We start from the raw sequence: 16048 nt of genomic DNA, 5'->3' as shown, positions 1-16048 counted from the left end.
CAGAGAGCCCCTAGAACACTGCCCACAATGGCTCCTCCTACCCCTGGGGCTCCCCTGGGCCACATTCTCAGCACATGCCTGGGCCCCACAGAGAAGACAGGGGGACCCGCTTAGAAGGTAAGCACCAAAGAGGATCATAGTTGGGCTTCCCGATGGCCATAATCCACACTCAACAAAGGGCTGGGACACCTTGGGAGACCCCCCCTCCTCTTTTCCTCCTTCCTTCCCTTCAGAGAAGAAGACCTCTTCTCCTGATCAAGGATGCCCTCAGCCTGCCTTGCCGTCCTCTGCTCTAGAAGCCTGGTCCTCCCTGGTGTCCTGCCCAGGGTCGTCCTCATCATCTTCCCCTTGCCCTCAGCACCATCCCTTTTCTAAGCAGCATCCTCTGTTACCTTCCCCCCCACTCCACGGCAAAGCTGAAAACTTGTGTTTATGGGGTAAATAGAAGCGCCACCACTTAAGGAAGGGGCAGGGGCTCTCACGAGGAGATCAGGGGAAACATGGAAGAAGTGACATCGGCCAGCGGCTCTGAAGGGTTCTTAACGTGTTTGGAATTTGCCGCCAAGATCAAAAAAGAAACGATTTCAGATAAAACTCAAGACTTTTGCAGGCTGCTCCTGAAAACTAGAAGGCCTGGAAATGCCAGACCAATAGATCCACATGTCGACAGGCACCAGCTGTTCCTTTCCAGAAGGCCTTGCGCCAGGCAGACGCAACAGACGTCACCTCCTGCCCTCTTCCGTACTGTGGCCCTGCCACTCTGCCACCCAGAGACAGCGTCTAATTGCTCTCCCCCTGAATCTCACTGGCCTTGGTGATTTGCTCGAAACCAGTCGAATGTAGTGGGTCCGCTGAAGAGACACCACAAGATTTCTGGAAGCTGGGAGAGCTGGCGATCCGCTAGACAGGGGAGCCGCTTCCACGGTCGGCGTGTAGACATAATGCTTTGTAATTTCGTTTCCAAAAATATTACCGGCTGCCTAATCCTGATGGACAGACACCCACTCTGGTCCCTGTTTGTAGAGCTGGAGGTTCTTATGCTGAACTTAGCAGCGGTGGTGGAGAGAAGACAGCTCTTGCTGAACTCTTTTCACTCTGTCCTCCGATCTGATGGAGCCACCCCCAGCCCCTCTCACCTTTCTCTCCGGCAACATCCCAACCGTGTGACCATGTGACCAAAACCCACCTGAAGTTCCTGAACATCCAGGAGAGCCATATTCCGGAAGACTGAGAGCCAGGCAGAGACAAAGACCCTTTGTCAATGAAGCACTTACTGACATATTTCTGAGAGATTAATTGGCATCAGAATACAAAGAGGAGCGGGGTGAAAAACGCCCTCTATAAAAGACGTATTTAAAAACGTGATCGCAGGGGCGCCTGGGAGGCGCAGTGGGTTAAGCGTCCGACTTCAGCCGGGTCACGATCTCGCGGTCCGGGAGTTCGAGCCCCGCGTCGGGCTCTGGGCTGACGGCTCAGAGCCTGGAGCCTGTTTCCGATTCTGTGTTCCCCTCTCTCTCTGCCCCTCCCCCGTTCATGCTCTGTCTCTCTCTGTCCCAAAAATAAATAAACGTTCAAAAAAAAAATAAAATAAAAAATAAAAACGTGATTGCAAACATAGTTCACATTCATTGCAGAAAACTCAGGAAACACAGAGAAGCACAAAGAAGCAGATGAAAACCACCTCTCCCCTCACACCATCCTTCTCCTTTATTTTTTATTCTTATACATGGAACAAATAATGTTGCAAAGATCAGGTCTCATTGTAACCCCCTGTCCTGCGTAATATTATACACATTTCCTCGTGGCAATAAATGTGCGCCTACAGTATAATTTTATGGATAATTTTACACATGGTATTCTATTGTGTGAATGTATCATAATTTAGATAATCATCTCCTATTGTTTGGCATTTGTTTCCAATTTTCTCCTAGTTATGAACATCCATCGTTGCCTACGTATCTTTTCACATGCCTGGGATTATTTCCCGGCTAAACGTCTAGAAATGGGATCGCTGTGTCACAGCTACAACAATTTTCTCAAGGCTTTTGTTACTTATTGTCACATTGTCCTCTAGCATCCTATCCTCACCAACAGGGTGTAGGCATGCTCGATTCACCAAACCCACGCTAACCGGACAACACGTCCTCATGGTTTGGTTAATCGGCAGCTGTAGCACTTTGCATTTAACAATAATATGCCAGTAGCCAAGGACAAAACACGGAAAACAGTGGAGAGAACAGAAGAAATCAGTGCGTGGGTCATCGACACTGGACTGGAGCATAGTCACTGGCCTGCAGCACCATGCATGACCAATTCTGGTCACAGCGTCAGATCGACGAGCTGACAGTTGTCCTAAGCTTACCTGATTCCCTTCGTCCCCTTCCATTTTGAAGCGTTATATTCAGTCAGCTGCTCTATGACCTTCAAACTGGACCAAGTCCGCCTCATGTTTGCTTTTCAATATGTATGCTGAGTCCGGTCAAACTTCCTGACAAGGAGCCTTGTATTGGGATCAAAAAAGGGCTAAATGGTCTGTCCCCCGAAGAACGGGGCAGGCGACGGTGTCCCCAGTTCAAGGTACATGACTAGGTGCACCCAGAGGCGGCTGGTAAGGCCGAGGGAAGCGTTGTGCGGGTGGCCTCCGTGCCCTGAGAGCCCACTGCCTCACTTCTCACAGCCAACTTGGGGGGCCCGTGGCTCATCCCTGGCTCTTCAAGCATCAGCTCCTTGGATGCTCCCCTGCTGCGACCCAGTTCATGGATGTCTTCCTTCCCCTGACTTCTGTGACATCACCTATCTCTTTGGGGTTTTGTCCTACTTTCCTGTGTCTATTTCAGTGTCTCTACTTTTCCTTCTAGTCTTAAACGTGTGGCACAAATCTCAGATCACAAACTCAGAGACGTTCATGATTTTAATTTTCAAAATAACCACCTTTACCTTCTATTTCAGGCTCTTAGTTTGCCACATAGTGGAAACCGAAATGTCTGTGAACTCGGGGTCATCTCAGATCCTTCTGCTGCCCTGTTCTCCCCTTTCCCCCTGGGATTCTTATGCCGGGAGGTGGTGGGGGTGAGGGTCTGGCATCCGGTTACCACTCATCATCCTCCACACACACTGGCACAGCCCGAGGCTTCTGTCACTCCTGTCAGGTCCCTGTCCTCGGCAATGTATGTCACCACAGTGTCCTCCTGGGGCCCCTGAGTTCTGGCTCTCTCTCTCTATTGCTTCTTACTCTGGGGCACACGGGGATCATCCAGCTACTCTCAACACTGATGTGGATTCAGGGAAACTGACAGGGGACTGGGCCATTTGCCCCATTGACACGCCACCCAGCTTTTGCTTCTCCAGCCCTCAGGCTTGGCACGGAGGCACCTCCTCCCTCCAGGCTTGCCCCCTTTCAGGAATGCTCACGGGGAGTGATTCTTCCTCAAGTAGAGTAGCCCCTCCCTCACTGACTCCCCGTGCCTCTTATCCCATTCCACAGCCCACTTCCACCTTGGCTGGGTCAGGTTTTTAAAATCCTGCCTTTGGAATGTTCCAATTGATAGACTAGAAGAAGGACCTAGTGAGCAGGAAGGAATGTCTGGTACTAAAAACACCACCTCCGACACATCATGTTGTCATCGCACTACCTGTGGATCTACTCTCAACCCTTGACGGGGACTTGACACCCTGTCATCCCTTCCTAGATGGCCCTCAGCGGGCTCTGGTCGGCTCGTATCACTTCCGCAGAGCTCCATTCTCAGCAGTTACCCTGGGGCAATGGGGCCACCGTGCTGCAGTGTGGCCGGAACAGAATCGCTTCTACCTCTGTTACTACCTTGTTCACCCGCCTCGAGTAAGAATACATCTCCCACCTCCACCCTCCGCCCTTGATTCCCTAAGGTCTATCTCACCAGCCTGCCACCTCTTTCACGGAACTTTCCCAACGACTCAGTCACACCATGGTGGCTTCCTTCTCAAGTCTAATAAGAAGATTTATTGTCACTCACATCTCACGGAACACATGGCGTATGGTTTTGTGTGAGGCTGACAAGATCGTGACCTTGTAAGGGGGCAGAGACTCTGCGTCTTTCTCTGTATTCCCAGGACCTAGCACATGCTGGACACACAGTAGATATTCGTAGGACATCTTCTTAATAGATGAATTCTGTTAACAAGGTTTGAGCCTCCTCAAAAGAAGTTGTACCTTATACCTTTAGAGAACCCCAGAGCCTAAAAAGTCCATGGTGCTGAATGAGTCTCGGCACGATAGTGAGGGTGAAATAGAGAAAGGGCACAAAGGTCATCCTAGAATTGAGGAAGTATTTTTACGGAAGTCCTGGAAGTACCAATAAAACGTTCTCATCACTAAATACTCAAGCTGGCCGCATCTGAATCCTCTATATTAACTCCTTCCTTGACAGAAAATGTTATTTTGTTTATTGGGGTCCCTGTAGCGTAATAACAACCATTGCACACATGTCTAAAAACAAACAACCGAATAGCAAACATGTAGTGACTACCTACTATGTGTCTAGCACTGGGCTTGGAGAAATGGAAAATGGAAAAGAAATGAAGATTGTTTCTGGAGAAATTCTGGTCTCCCTGAGGTTACAGTCTAGTCGGGGAGTCAAGGCATACATACCCCCAAATAATAATAGGGCAAGAACGAGGCCTCACATCAGAGACCAAAAAGAGGGTCTAGCAGTAAAGAATTAGGATGAGAAATCCCCGTAGGAATCAATCGATGCATCACAGCCATGAAGGGACTTGGTTTGGACCTTACGTGACAACGTCCATAGTAACATGAGAGTGGCCCTGTGAACGTCCAATGGCTTTGACCATAAAAAGCAACACTCAATACTACGTGTGCTTAATCTAATGCATGATTTATTAATCCCATAAGCCTATTAAATATTGTTCCTGTAAAAATCCAAACACCATTTACCCACCCAATAACATAAAACTTAGGAATTTCCAAATTAAAAAAGTCCCTGACGTTTAAACGTTGATTACGAACTTCTTTAATCAAATTTGCCTTATCATCCAATTAAAATCACAATTCTACCATATCGGGTTCTTTTACACACTTCAAAAAGCGTGTATGTTATTATCATGGTGATAATGACACTTTGTTACAATTACTCTTAAAACAGTGATAAAAGTGCTAGTATCATGGAGCGATTTCTTTATTATTTTCCTACTCGTTTTTATTTTTACCCATTCCCGAGATTTCAGTGACTATACAAGATAGCAATTTCTATAGCTTCCTAAGGCGATGATAACTTATCGGAACCAAAGTCAAAATAACCCTCTCAGACCTGTGAAGCCAGCAGAGTCTAGGTTCTATACCAGCTGACTCTTGTTGGGATTTAGAGTCTGGTTACAAGACCCAAGGAAACTCCATTCTGAATTTGCAAGCTGGGTTCCTTTGTACAATTGAGTTTTGACTTCTCCGTTTGCAGGATCTCTCTCTTCACCGTGTTGCTTCCACCCTCCACCCTCTTCCACCCCTGTTTTCTGCCCTGAGGGCCTGACCTGTATGGGCTCATGGATGGGATGGAGGAGATTCCCCCTTCTGGTTGAGTTCAGCTAGGAGGGTGCTCAACCTAAGATCAGAGGCTAGCAGTGGGATGGCGCCTAGTCTGAATTCCCTGGCCCCTTGCTCTAAGGTGGTCTTGGCAGGCTATGTCCCTCGCAGCTCTTCCCAAGGTGGCCTGCTCCAGGTTCCGTGTTCTGGGGACCTCTGCCTCCCTTGTCTGGTCAGACGGATGGAAAAGCCAAGACAGTGTCAACGCTGCACTCTTGCACCAGCCCTCAGGGTCCCGTTCAGCCAGCCCACCATTTCGTAATTATCTCCTCCTTGAATGATCATATCTTGCCAAGCCACTTATTTCCTGCTGGGGTCCTGGCTGTGGCCTTGGTGGGGGTGGTGCTCGGATACTCTATCCAATACCCCCCTCAGGGGGGTAACTGCCTAGCTAGCCAAAGGCAGGGACAGGAAGCGCGTCTCAGAGGAAATACACTGACTCTGCAAGATGGCAGCCAGGTTGGTTAATACAGAGCAGACGGCTGATTCGGGAACCGGCCCACCATGGACACCCCCAGCAGTAGGGAAACGGGATCTCCCAGCAGGGAAAGACATCCGAGATGACAAGCTTGTTCAGGGACCAAGATGATCCTCAAGGCGGGAACTACACCTTCCAGGATTATTGTGGACAACTAGCAATAAAAACATTCGTCAAACCTCTGCCAAAGGAAGTCCTTAAACACAAATTCTTAAACACCAGGCTGTTGCTACAGCTGGATTCTCAGCAGAGCCTAGTCCTTCCTTTATTAAATTGGCATCATTACCCTTGTTGCCTGACTTCGAATGCTCGCTCAGATGAGCCGGAGATTTGCGAGGTCGTATCTGCATGATCACACGGGAGAACTGGGGCAATTATGTGGATAATTCAAGCAAGAGCCTGGCTTTGCTTAAGTTCCATAATCACCTGAAAAGCCTGTTTTTCAGAGTATCTCCAACGGCACATTCAGACAAAAACAATTTTGTTTTCTGGATGACTGCCTCAGTCTTTTGGCCCTGTGACTTTAGCCCCAGTGGAAAAGTGATATTCATCATGCTCTGGTCCTGAGCCTGTGGAATCAATAAACAAGGCGTCGCGATCGGGACCAGTAACTGGTCCAACTGTGCACAGCAGAAAAAAAAAGGGGGGGGGGGGAACCTCCAGAGCTGTCCACTCTCCTTTAGCACAGCCCCTCTACCCTGCTCCCCGCTCTGTGGACAGAATTCAGGCAAGGCCTAGCAAGCCAGCCTGGGGCCGGGCCCTGCCCCTCCCTCATTGCTTTTCTGGAGTAATGGTCATCACTGCAGAGATTAAGTCTTCCTTGGGCCTCATTTAAATAGGACAGGAACCTCCTCCGCACACATCAAACTAATGAAAAGCTTGAGTCAGTGTTGGCGCGAGGCGATCGGCTACTTTGTGCACACAAATAGCTTGGTGGCTATTATTTGCACTGTTTGCATGGTCAGGACAGGTGGGTGATATGATTTGGAGGATACAAGGAAGTACCCATGCACCAGGGTGCTGGAAATCTGCAGTTAGAGATGTATTTCTTTAGCTCTTCCAGTGTTTTCTACGGTTAAGAGCTTCCTACTAGGGGTGCTTGGCTGGCTCAGCGGGTTAAGCATCTGACTTCAGCTCAGGTCATGATCTCACGGTTCTTGAGTCCGAGCCCCGCATCAGGCTCACCACTGTCAGCGAAAGGTCTGCCTCGGGTCCTCTGCCCCCCCTTCTCCCTGCCCCTCCCCCACTCATGCACACATGTGCTCGCTGTCTCTCTGTCTCAAAAATAAACATGAAAACAATTTTTTAGGGCCACCTGGCTGGCTCAGTCCAACTTGGGCTCAGGTCACGATCTCACGATTTGTGTGGTTTGAGCCCCGCCTCGGGCTCTGTGCTGACTGCTCCAAGCCTGGAGCCTGCTTCGGATTCTGTGTCTCCCTCTCTCTCTCCTCCTCCCCTGTTTACATTCTCTCTCTCTCTCTCTCTCTCTCTCGCTCAAAAATAAAAATAAACAGTAAAAAAAATTTTTTTTTAATTTTTAACAAGAGCTTCCTTCTAAAATATTATCTCTAAGAGGAGGGAGGTGTCCTTAGGACTGCTAGTGCAAATAACGACAGCAAATGATTATTCAGTGTTCAGACTATGCTGTTTCATCTTCACAGTCTCCCTGTGAGGGAGGTGCTGTTGTCATTCCGCATTTTACAGATGTGGAGTCCAAGGCGCAGAGAGGTCCAGTAATTTGTCCCAAACCACACAGCGAGTAAGTGGAGGAGCCAGGATTGAAACTGGGCAGCCCACTGGAAGTCTACGGCATAACTGCTCCTCTTTTCTGCATCTTGGGGACAAATTTGGGTTCCCCTCCCGTGGTGGCAACTCAGCAGGCAAAGTGCATGCAGCTGAGCTGGTCTGGAGACGGTGGAGAAAGTACGGACGGAACAGAATCCAGGAGGGAGAGTAAGGGGCCAGGGGCCGCAGCCGCCAATGTCAAGGTCCTCCCCAGACTGCTGGGGCTCCCTGGAGGAAGACAGCCCTTCTGGTCCAGGGCTGCCTTGGGTTGAGGAGTCTTGCTTTGCCCCAGGGCCATGCAGTTGAGTGGGCACACAATAGCAAGAGGGAGACAGATACAGATGTGAGGCAGGACATGCTCAGCGGAGTCAAACTCCTTGTGACTGAGTTCTGGCTCCTACTACTTTTTAAAAGAGTGATCCCTGGGCATGCAGGTTTCCTAAGTCCAAGTGGAAGGAAGAGACGTCAGATACGGAGAGAAGTAGTTGCCAAAGACGGACAGCCATGGCTGGCATAAATGGAGACAACTCTCTTTTCACGAGCACAGCTGTCTCTACAATCCCGAGGCTGAGGTTATCCGTCAGTAGTGAGGAGAGCGTCTTGTAAAAGCTGAAAAACATTAATTAGACAGGATACGGTACATTTACCTCTGCTGTTACAGTTGTTTGTCCTGCCCATCTCATTTAGACAAAGAGATCTAAACTAGCTCCACGGTGAGCTAACTTTTCAAGGCCAAAGTGTTTATAGAAAGATTGGTCCAAAAGCCACGCAGAGAATCTGTGGCTCTCGGACACTGAGGGCCAAGAGGGTCTTTTGAGTTAGAGAAATTAAGCTAGAGAAGTGGTATGTGGCCAGGATCCGAGCCAATGTTGGTTGGGAGAACTTTGGGGGAGATTCTAATTTATCAGGTTGGAAGTTTCATTTCAGAGGTGGTCAAAGCCCAGTATTTTCAAAGACAAGCAAGCTAAATGTAGATCAATGGCCAGGACTGTTGGTGAAGGATGTAACCCATCATTACATGTGGTCACAGTGTCCCCGGAAACCCTCCTACCTAACAGAAGTCTCAGTGTATAAGCCTTGCTTCTCCAGCATATCACACAGCACAGGTATGAGAGAAGACAGAATTCCCAATAGTTAAAAAATAGTATTTCTTTGGGGAAAGGAAACAGATTGTATCAGGGCAAAATCACACCTGACTCATTTCCTAGAGTTTGACCTAAAAGTGAATAGCTTTGTGGATACAATTCGTATAGACCTTCAACACAACTTTGTCTTGCCCATGGTTACTATGGAATACTGACTTTCCGTGAAATTGGTGAGGATGTAAATTACAGTCATGAAGAAGGGATTGGTTTCCGGGTGACAAACACCAGGAATTGGGCCCCCTGGAAATGGACAACGTGGTGGTCCAGAGGAGGAGATCCCCAGGCTTGCCAACAACACGAAATCCTTTTGCGCCTAAATCATCAAAGCGATAGAGAGAGATTTCAGGAATGATGGAGAGTAAGGGGCCAGGGGCCCATAAGTAACGTACAAGCACCGATTAGTCCCTCAATAACAAGTTGAACATTCATAATTATTTAGCGAGCGCCTGTCTCCGACCCCTGCTCCCCATGCCTTGTCACCTGCAGTCTGAACCAACCCTTGCAAGAGTCCTACAAGACAGATATTTCTATTTATAGAATGAGAAAGGAAAGCTTGGAGACAGCTGCAGGGTCTTTGTCTTCTGACAGGGTATTAAATTGCTAGGGCTCCATACAAAATACTATAGACCGGCTGGCTTAAAACTTCAGAAATTTATTGCACACAGTTCCGGAGGCTAGAAGTCCAAGATCAAGGTGCCCGCAGGGCTGGTTTCCTCGGAGACCTCTCTCCTTGGCTTGGAGACAGACGGCCATCTTCTCGCTGTGTCCCCACGCGGTCTCCCTTGGTGCACGTGCACCCTTGGTGTCTCTTGGGGGTGTCCAAATTTCCTCTTCTTACAAGGAAACCAGTCAGATAGGATCAGGGCCCACCCGAAAGGCCCCATTTTAGCGTTATCACCTCTTTAAAGGCCCCATCTCCAAATACATCCTGAGATACTGGGGGTTGGGGTTCTAATACACGAATTCGGGAGGGACACAATGTAGCCCACAGCAAACAGCAACTAGGGTGAACTATGGGGAACCACGGGATTGGAGAGTGGAAGATATATTTTCATTAATGGCAGACCGTGGAGGGTGGGGGGGTGGGGGGGGGCGGTCAGAGGGTGAGGGATAGCTCCCCAAAATAAGCTGTGAGGAGAGAGAGCACCTCTCCTCCCCTCCTTCCTACACGCCCTCCCTTCCATCTCACGTGGAGCCTGGAGTCTCTTCCACAGGTCAAAAACACCACGTTGCTGTATTCATTTTCTTCACCCTAGGGTCTAAAAGACAGAGTTGTAATAAGAGACCCGGCCACCCCCACCCCACCGCAGGGCCAAATCAGAGCGCTGGACAGCTGCTCCAAACACAACATCATTCCATAGCACATAGTTGAGGTGGGGTGTGTGGAACGGGGCTAAAGTTACTTGAATTCTTTTCGAGGCTGACATCTTTGCAACCCGAGGCACAAAAAGCCCTCTCTCTGCATTCAATTTGTGGCAAAGTAAACAATTTGTAGCAAGTAAACAGGGTGCTCATTGTGTTGGTGTTCTGCGGCCTGAGCTCCAAAGAGGCCTTTTGTTTTAAAGGATATTTTAAAATTCTTCATTAGCTGTAAAAAGTTATTTTAAAAACCTTTTCCCAGACACCCCCATACCTCTCCTAAAAAAAAAAAAAATCAAAAAACAAAAAACAAAAAACAACCCACCTACATTTATGAATAACAGGGAATGGTCCTCTGTGGCCCTGACTTCTAGCCTGGTCAAGTCCACGGGGTTTGTGGGGCGCTTTGAGGTGCAGGCGGGCTGTGAGGGAAGAGGAGGAAGCGTGATGACAGGGACAGTGTCCGCGGGAAGAGTCGAGCTCCTGCCGTGTCCGATATTGCTTGGGAATGATTTGGAGGAGGACGCAGGGTGGTGGTGGCTTTGCACAAACCCAGGGGGCGTCATTCGTCCTGGCAAAGCTGAGTCATTGGTCTCACCTGCAGGGCGACTGGAACCTTGCAGGGGAGTAAAATCGAGGTACACCGGGGCCCAGCCCGAGTACTATCACACCGTCAGTATGATCCCAAGTGCCCCCATGGGTACCGTGAGAGTGACCCCTTGTGGCCAGTCCCCCAGGCCCGGTGGACCCCGTGGTCAGCCTTTCCGGAGGCGGCGACAGGCTGCTCCACAGGGGCGCTGCAGCACCTCCTATCGGGTCCCCCCATCTCCATAAACAGGCCTCACTACCTCACAAGAAGCTTCCGCCGGCCCACGGCCCGTGGGCCCGTCCAGATCGAAGGGAGATCCAAGTCACCTAAGTCATGTCCCTCCTTGCACAGGGGCCATGCTAATCTTCCCTGTGTTTTTCCAGTTTCAGCATATGTGTCGCCAAAGGGAGCAGTCGTGTCCCTCCTTGTGGAGAGAAGGGAACCGAGACCGAGAGAGAGAGGCCAGTGTCCAAGGCCCCACAGGAAGTGAAGGGAAGAGCTGGGTGAGTGTCCCTCCCTCCTCCCTCCGCCAAAGCCTCCTCACTGTGACCCCTGCCTTCTCTGCTGTCAGCTAATTCCTCAGTTTCCACGGTGAGAACAGGGACCCTCCGTCCGAAGGCATTCGCTCCCGTTACAATATAAATGCGTTAATACCCTGTTTCAGACCCATTCTTAGGAGCCGATTTGGCAGGTGAGAAGGTGAGACCCTAAGCTGTTCTGGGTGGTGTGCCCCTCCCCCCCGCCAGGAAGACAGGCAAGAAGCAGGGGGAGGGCAGAGAGGGGCCCAAGACAAGTTTGCACACTACACAATATTGCCTCCATCTGGCCTCGCTTGGATGGTCTGAATGATTTTGATATTATCCAGAAGACGGAGGATGCTGACCAAAGACTTCTCCAGATGCTCAGAAGTTGTACTTCCAAGCATAATTCTTGGCTCTCCGAGAACCACAAGTAATTGATGGCACCCCCCGCCTTTTCCACATCCTATTCTTTCCAGCTCCCGAACAGATAGATTTTCTTGTTTGTAGACTCATTCATTCCAGGCTTTGCGGTAATCTCAGAGTTGACAAACGCAAAGGCAGTGTGGTCGCATTCATCTGCGGTCACCTGGTCCTCATTAGGGCCATCGGAGGAGGCCAGGGACTGGTTTTGTGATTAGCGATTCCTCCTCCACGCGGGCCTGAGAGCTCTCAGCAGCCTTTTGTTGTTTGCATGGAGGCCTTGGAGAGCTCTGCCAGGCTCGGCTCAACATTTTCCACATGACTGATGGCATTCAAAGCTTTGCAATCCCAACAGGCAAATTTCTCGACTGGCTTTGTTTCTCGTTGGTTCAGGTTGGAATAAGAAGGCTCTTTCTGCCAGGAATGTCAGTGTGTGGTTGAGAAGTTGGCATTTTTCTATAAGGAGGCAGGGAAGCCAGTTGGTAAGTGCCTGGGTGCCCGGGTGCCCGGGTGCCTCGTGCCAACAGTCAGAAAGGTTATTTCAGTATTTCTCGTTCTTAGTGGGGCAGAGATGGCGTGTCCTAGGGACACGGTGGGCCCACAGAGGGGGGTCTTCCTGGGGGGGCTCATGCCGTCGTGAGCCAAGCTGTCGCAAAGCTCTGCTTCGTGTGTTTTCCTAAGGCCACGAGGGGGCTGGGTTTGGGGCGGGGTGGAGGGCGCTCTGGATTTGTCTTCCATTTCTGCAGCTGTGAGAATGGCTTGGCCTCTGCCAAAGCCTTTTGTTCCATTTTTCTCTTGCTTCATTGGGACATTTCCGGAACCAAATATATTCAACTAGTCCTCAGCTTCAGGAGGTAATTGAATATCCAAATGCTGATCCTTCCATTGTCCAATGACCAGAACCAGCTGAAACACCCAATTTTGCAAAGCATTAAGCTCCAGTCTTTTCCCTCATTATCTCTTCCAATTATCATGTCTTCACATCTTTTTCTTATTGAGGTGTGTGAGGCCCACATGAATTCTGAGAATTCTTACATCAAATTCCATTCTTCGGGCATACAAATCTCTTCCTCTTAGGGTGTTTTGTCCCACTGTACTTTGACATGGATTCCAAAGTCTGCATCCTACCGAAGACAGACTATTGTAATTATTATTTTGAAACGGACACATTTCTCAGCTCTTGGATCTGGGCCTGAAGATAAACACGGGCACTCAGGGGCCTTGAAACCCACACTCTCAGCGTGCTGATCCTTGCAGGCCTGTTAGATCAGTGCCAGACTAAACATAAAGTTGGCACTCCCTCCCCAGGCCAACACTTTGGGGCTTTTGTCAACTGGGCAGGAGTGCAAATCCTTGAAGATTCTCTCCATAGAAAGCTTATTTCTTTATGTCCTTTGGCTCGGACCTTGGCTGGGGTGGGCCACGTGGCCTTGAGCTGCCCTGGGATGCCTTGACATCTCCTCATTTGGGCCTCTGGGGTCTTTGCCCTAACTAAGATGCGTATCTCAGGGGGGCGGGAAGGAGGGGTGACCGTGCTCTTGTTTCTTGGCCTCTGGGATTGAGAAGAAGCTTTGGGGTAAGGAAGGGTCCCAAGCTCCAGGCCGTGCCCAGTTCCTGACCAGACAGGCGGAAGGGGAATCAGAGAGGGAGGTTGTGGAGGGGTGATGGCGAACAAGCGGGGAGTGTGAGTTTATTGCCTTGGGCTAAAGGTGCATCTGATGTTACTTGGAGTCACTGAGCACCTGGGAGGCTGCACCCCTTTACCTAGTCTGGTACCTCCAGATAGGCAAACGCATTAGCTCCGCAGACACACTGGTGATTGGAAACCCGACTGTGTCCGATATGGTGATATTCCTGCCTCACTGAGTATCATTTACAACCCTCCTGAGCTGCCCCTGGCAGATCCTGGCGGTGCAGGTCAGTGCCCTGGGTGGTGGCCCTCCACGGTCCTTCTGATAGAGACTACCTCTCTAGTCCTCCCCGATGCTCCTCCTGCTGACTTCCCTTAAAGTTCCTATATCCCCATCTCACTCTCCTGACCAGAGAAGACGTGGGAGAACCTTCCTCTTCAGGGAGTCTCCTCTCTTGGGTTCTTAATCTCCTCTCTTGTCCCTCCTGGGTGACAACTGCTTCCCGGTGGCCTGTCTCTGGGGACTGTTTTCCATCGCCTTTCGAATATAGAATGTGTTCCTGAAATAAGGGAATCCCAACACACACTGTGACTGGGATGATGTGGAAGGCAGGTGCAAGGAGAAAAGAAAGGAGCTGGGATGGGTGGGGGAAGGCCAAGTCACCCATCTTGTCTCAGAAGAACCTCGGCTAGGTTCCATGCCATCCTGAGGTTGTCATGGAAACCACAGGGCTATAGAGTCAGACCACCTTCCTTTGACAGGTCGGGGGGGTGGCGGTCCCAGTCAGGCTGATGGGGGACATGTGCATGATGTTTTGTGATGTCACCATTCACCCAATCAGCCAAGAGCAAAGGCCCAGAGGCCTCACCTTGCGCTCCAAGCATAGGAACCATGCTCATTCACCTTTGCATGTCAATGTCAAGCACAGTTTCAGGCTCAAAGTAAAGACCCAAGAAGTGCTTGATGGTCTGAAGGAGCTCGAGCTGCCCAGGACCCAGATGTGAGAGGCAGAACCAGAGAAACAGGACAATTAGGCACTGGGTCCAGGGTCATGCCTGTCTTTAGACATCGGGTCAAGAGGGCCCCTAGAAAAATGAGAATCATTAGAATCCCATTCATATATTTTTTCTTTGTCAATTTTGAAATAGGGAGTACTCCTATTTACCAGTGAAACACCGTGAAGATGTAGAAAGAAACAGCTCTACCTCCCTTCGTAACCCTTCCTCCTCTCTCATCTTGGTTAGCAGTTTTCTTTGCTCTTGGAATTCTAAGATTTCACCAAGTTACATCTAGGTGTGTGTCTTTACAAAAAAAAAAAAAATAATAACCCTGTCTGGGACTTGGCCCTTTCTATCTACAGCATCTACAGCCTTAAATCTTGTATCAGACCATGGAGATTTTCTTCTGTTATTTGCTTAAATATTACTTCTCCTCCATCTGTTCTTCTCTTTCCCCCTCCATCTCTCCTTCTGACACTCCTATTATCTGAACGTCCTGTCTCCTGTTTTGTCCCTCTAAATCCCTTGCTGTTTCTTCCTGTTTTCCAAATCGTTGTGTTTTCATATTATGAGCTCCTTCTTCCACTCGGTCCCGTGGACCTTGAGCTCACTGATAAGCAGTGATTGTCCGCCTTTCAGTTATTTCCCACGTTTTAAAAATAAAACATAGGGGCTCCTGGGTGGCTCGGTCAGTTGTGTGTCTGACTTTGGCTCGGGTCATGATCTCGCAGTTCGTGAGTTCGAGCTCCGTGTTGGGCTCTGTGCTGACAGCTCAGAGCCTGGAGCCTGCTTCAGATTCTCTGTCTCCCTCTCTCTCTCTGCCCTTCCTCTGCTTTCTCTCTCTCTCTCTCTCTCTCAAAAACAAATAAACTTAAATTTTTTTTTAATAAAAATAATTTTCTTTTAGTTCCAGGAAGTCCTTTTCTTAGACTCTGTGTCCTCTTGAGAATTCTCACTACCTATTCATTCAAACCCCTTTGGTCTGTCCTGCTCCAACAGGGACCTCTTGGGCTGAAGGCTGCATCTTTCTCCCCCTTATCCCAGATCCTTAAGTGTTCCTGATTTTGTAGTCTACCAGCAGGCAGATCAAGGTGAACACATTCGTCAAGCAGTGGCAAAACCAGCAGGCAATGGAAGGTTCAGCAGTTTCTGCTGTGAGGAGTCAGCAGTAAACCCACTGGTCAACCACTTCTCTGTAGATCTGAGCAGGGTGTCCTCTCTTTGAGCTCCTGGGATCAAGTTCCCATCTTATTTTTTTTTTTTAATTTTTTTTTTTAACGTTTATTTATTTTTGAGACAGGGACAGACAGAGCATGAACGGGGGAGGGTCAGAGAGAGAGGGAGACACAGAATCCGAAACGGGCTCCAGGCTCCGAGCTGTCAGCACAGAGCCCGACGCGGGGCTCGAACTCACGGACCGTGAGATCATGACCTGAGCCGAAGTCGGACGCTCAACCGACTGAGCCACCCAGGCGCCCCTCAAGTTCCCATCTTAAAGAAGATGGAGGGTTGGGAATTATGAGCACAGGTGGGAGAATTAGCTTCAAAGA

The 16048-nt window shown here is 49.5% G+C and overlaps 1 protein-coding gene and 1 non-coding gene across 8 annotated transcripts in view; one reads left to right on the top strand and one right to left on the bottom strand.

The window, feature by feature from the left end:
• Positions 1 to 16048, top strand: part of KCNE2 (potassium voltage-gated channel subfamily E regulatory subunit 2) — a 270860-nt gene that overhangs the window by 227356 nt on the left and 27456 nt on the right. For all 7 annotated transcript variants that reach the window (XM_045036653.1, XM_045036652.1, XM_023238773.2 and 4 more), the window contains one exon: positions 11312 to 11431. In XM_045036653.1, coding sequence (XP_044892588.1) covers positions 11321 to 11431 — 111 coding nt within the window. In that variant the 5' untranslated portion in view covers positions 11312 to 11320. The remainder of the gene's footprint in view (positions 1 to 11311; positions 11432 to 16048) is intronic.
• On the bottom strand, positions 11235 to 11339 carry LOC111556418. Its single transcript, XR_002735899.1, has one exon. It is a non-coding gene; the product is annotated as a U6 spliceosomal RNA (small nuclear RNA).

The sequence above is a fragment of the Felis catus genome, chromosome C2 (assembly GCF_018350175.1).
Source record: "Felis catus isolate Fca126 chromosome C2, F.catus_Fca126_mat1.0, whole genome shotgun sequence".
NCBI classification, from domain to species: domain Eukaryota; kingdom Metazoa; phylum Chordata; class Mammalia; order Carnivora; family Felidae; genus Felis; species Felis catus.
The sequence above is the reverse complement of the archived record's forward strand: the minus strand, read 5'-3'. Positions and strand labels throughout refer to the sequence as shown.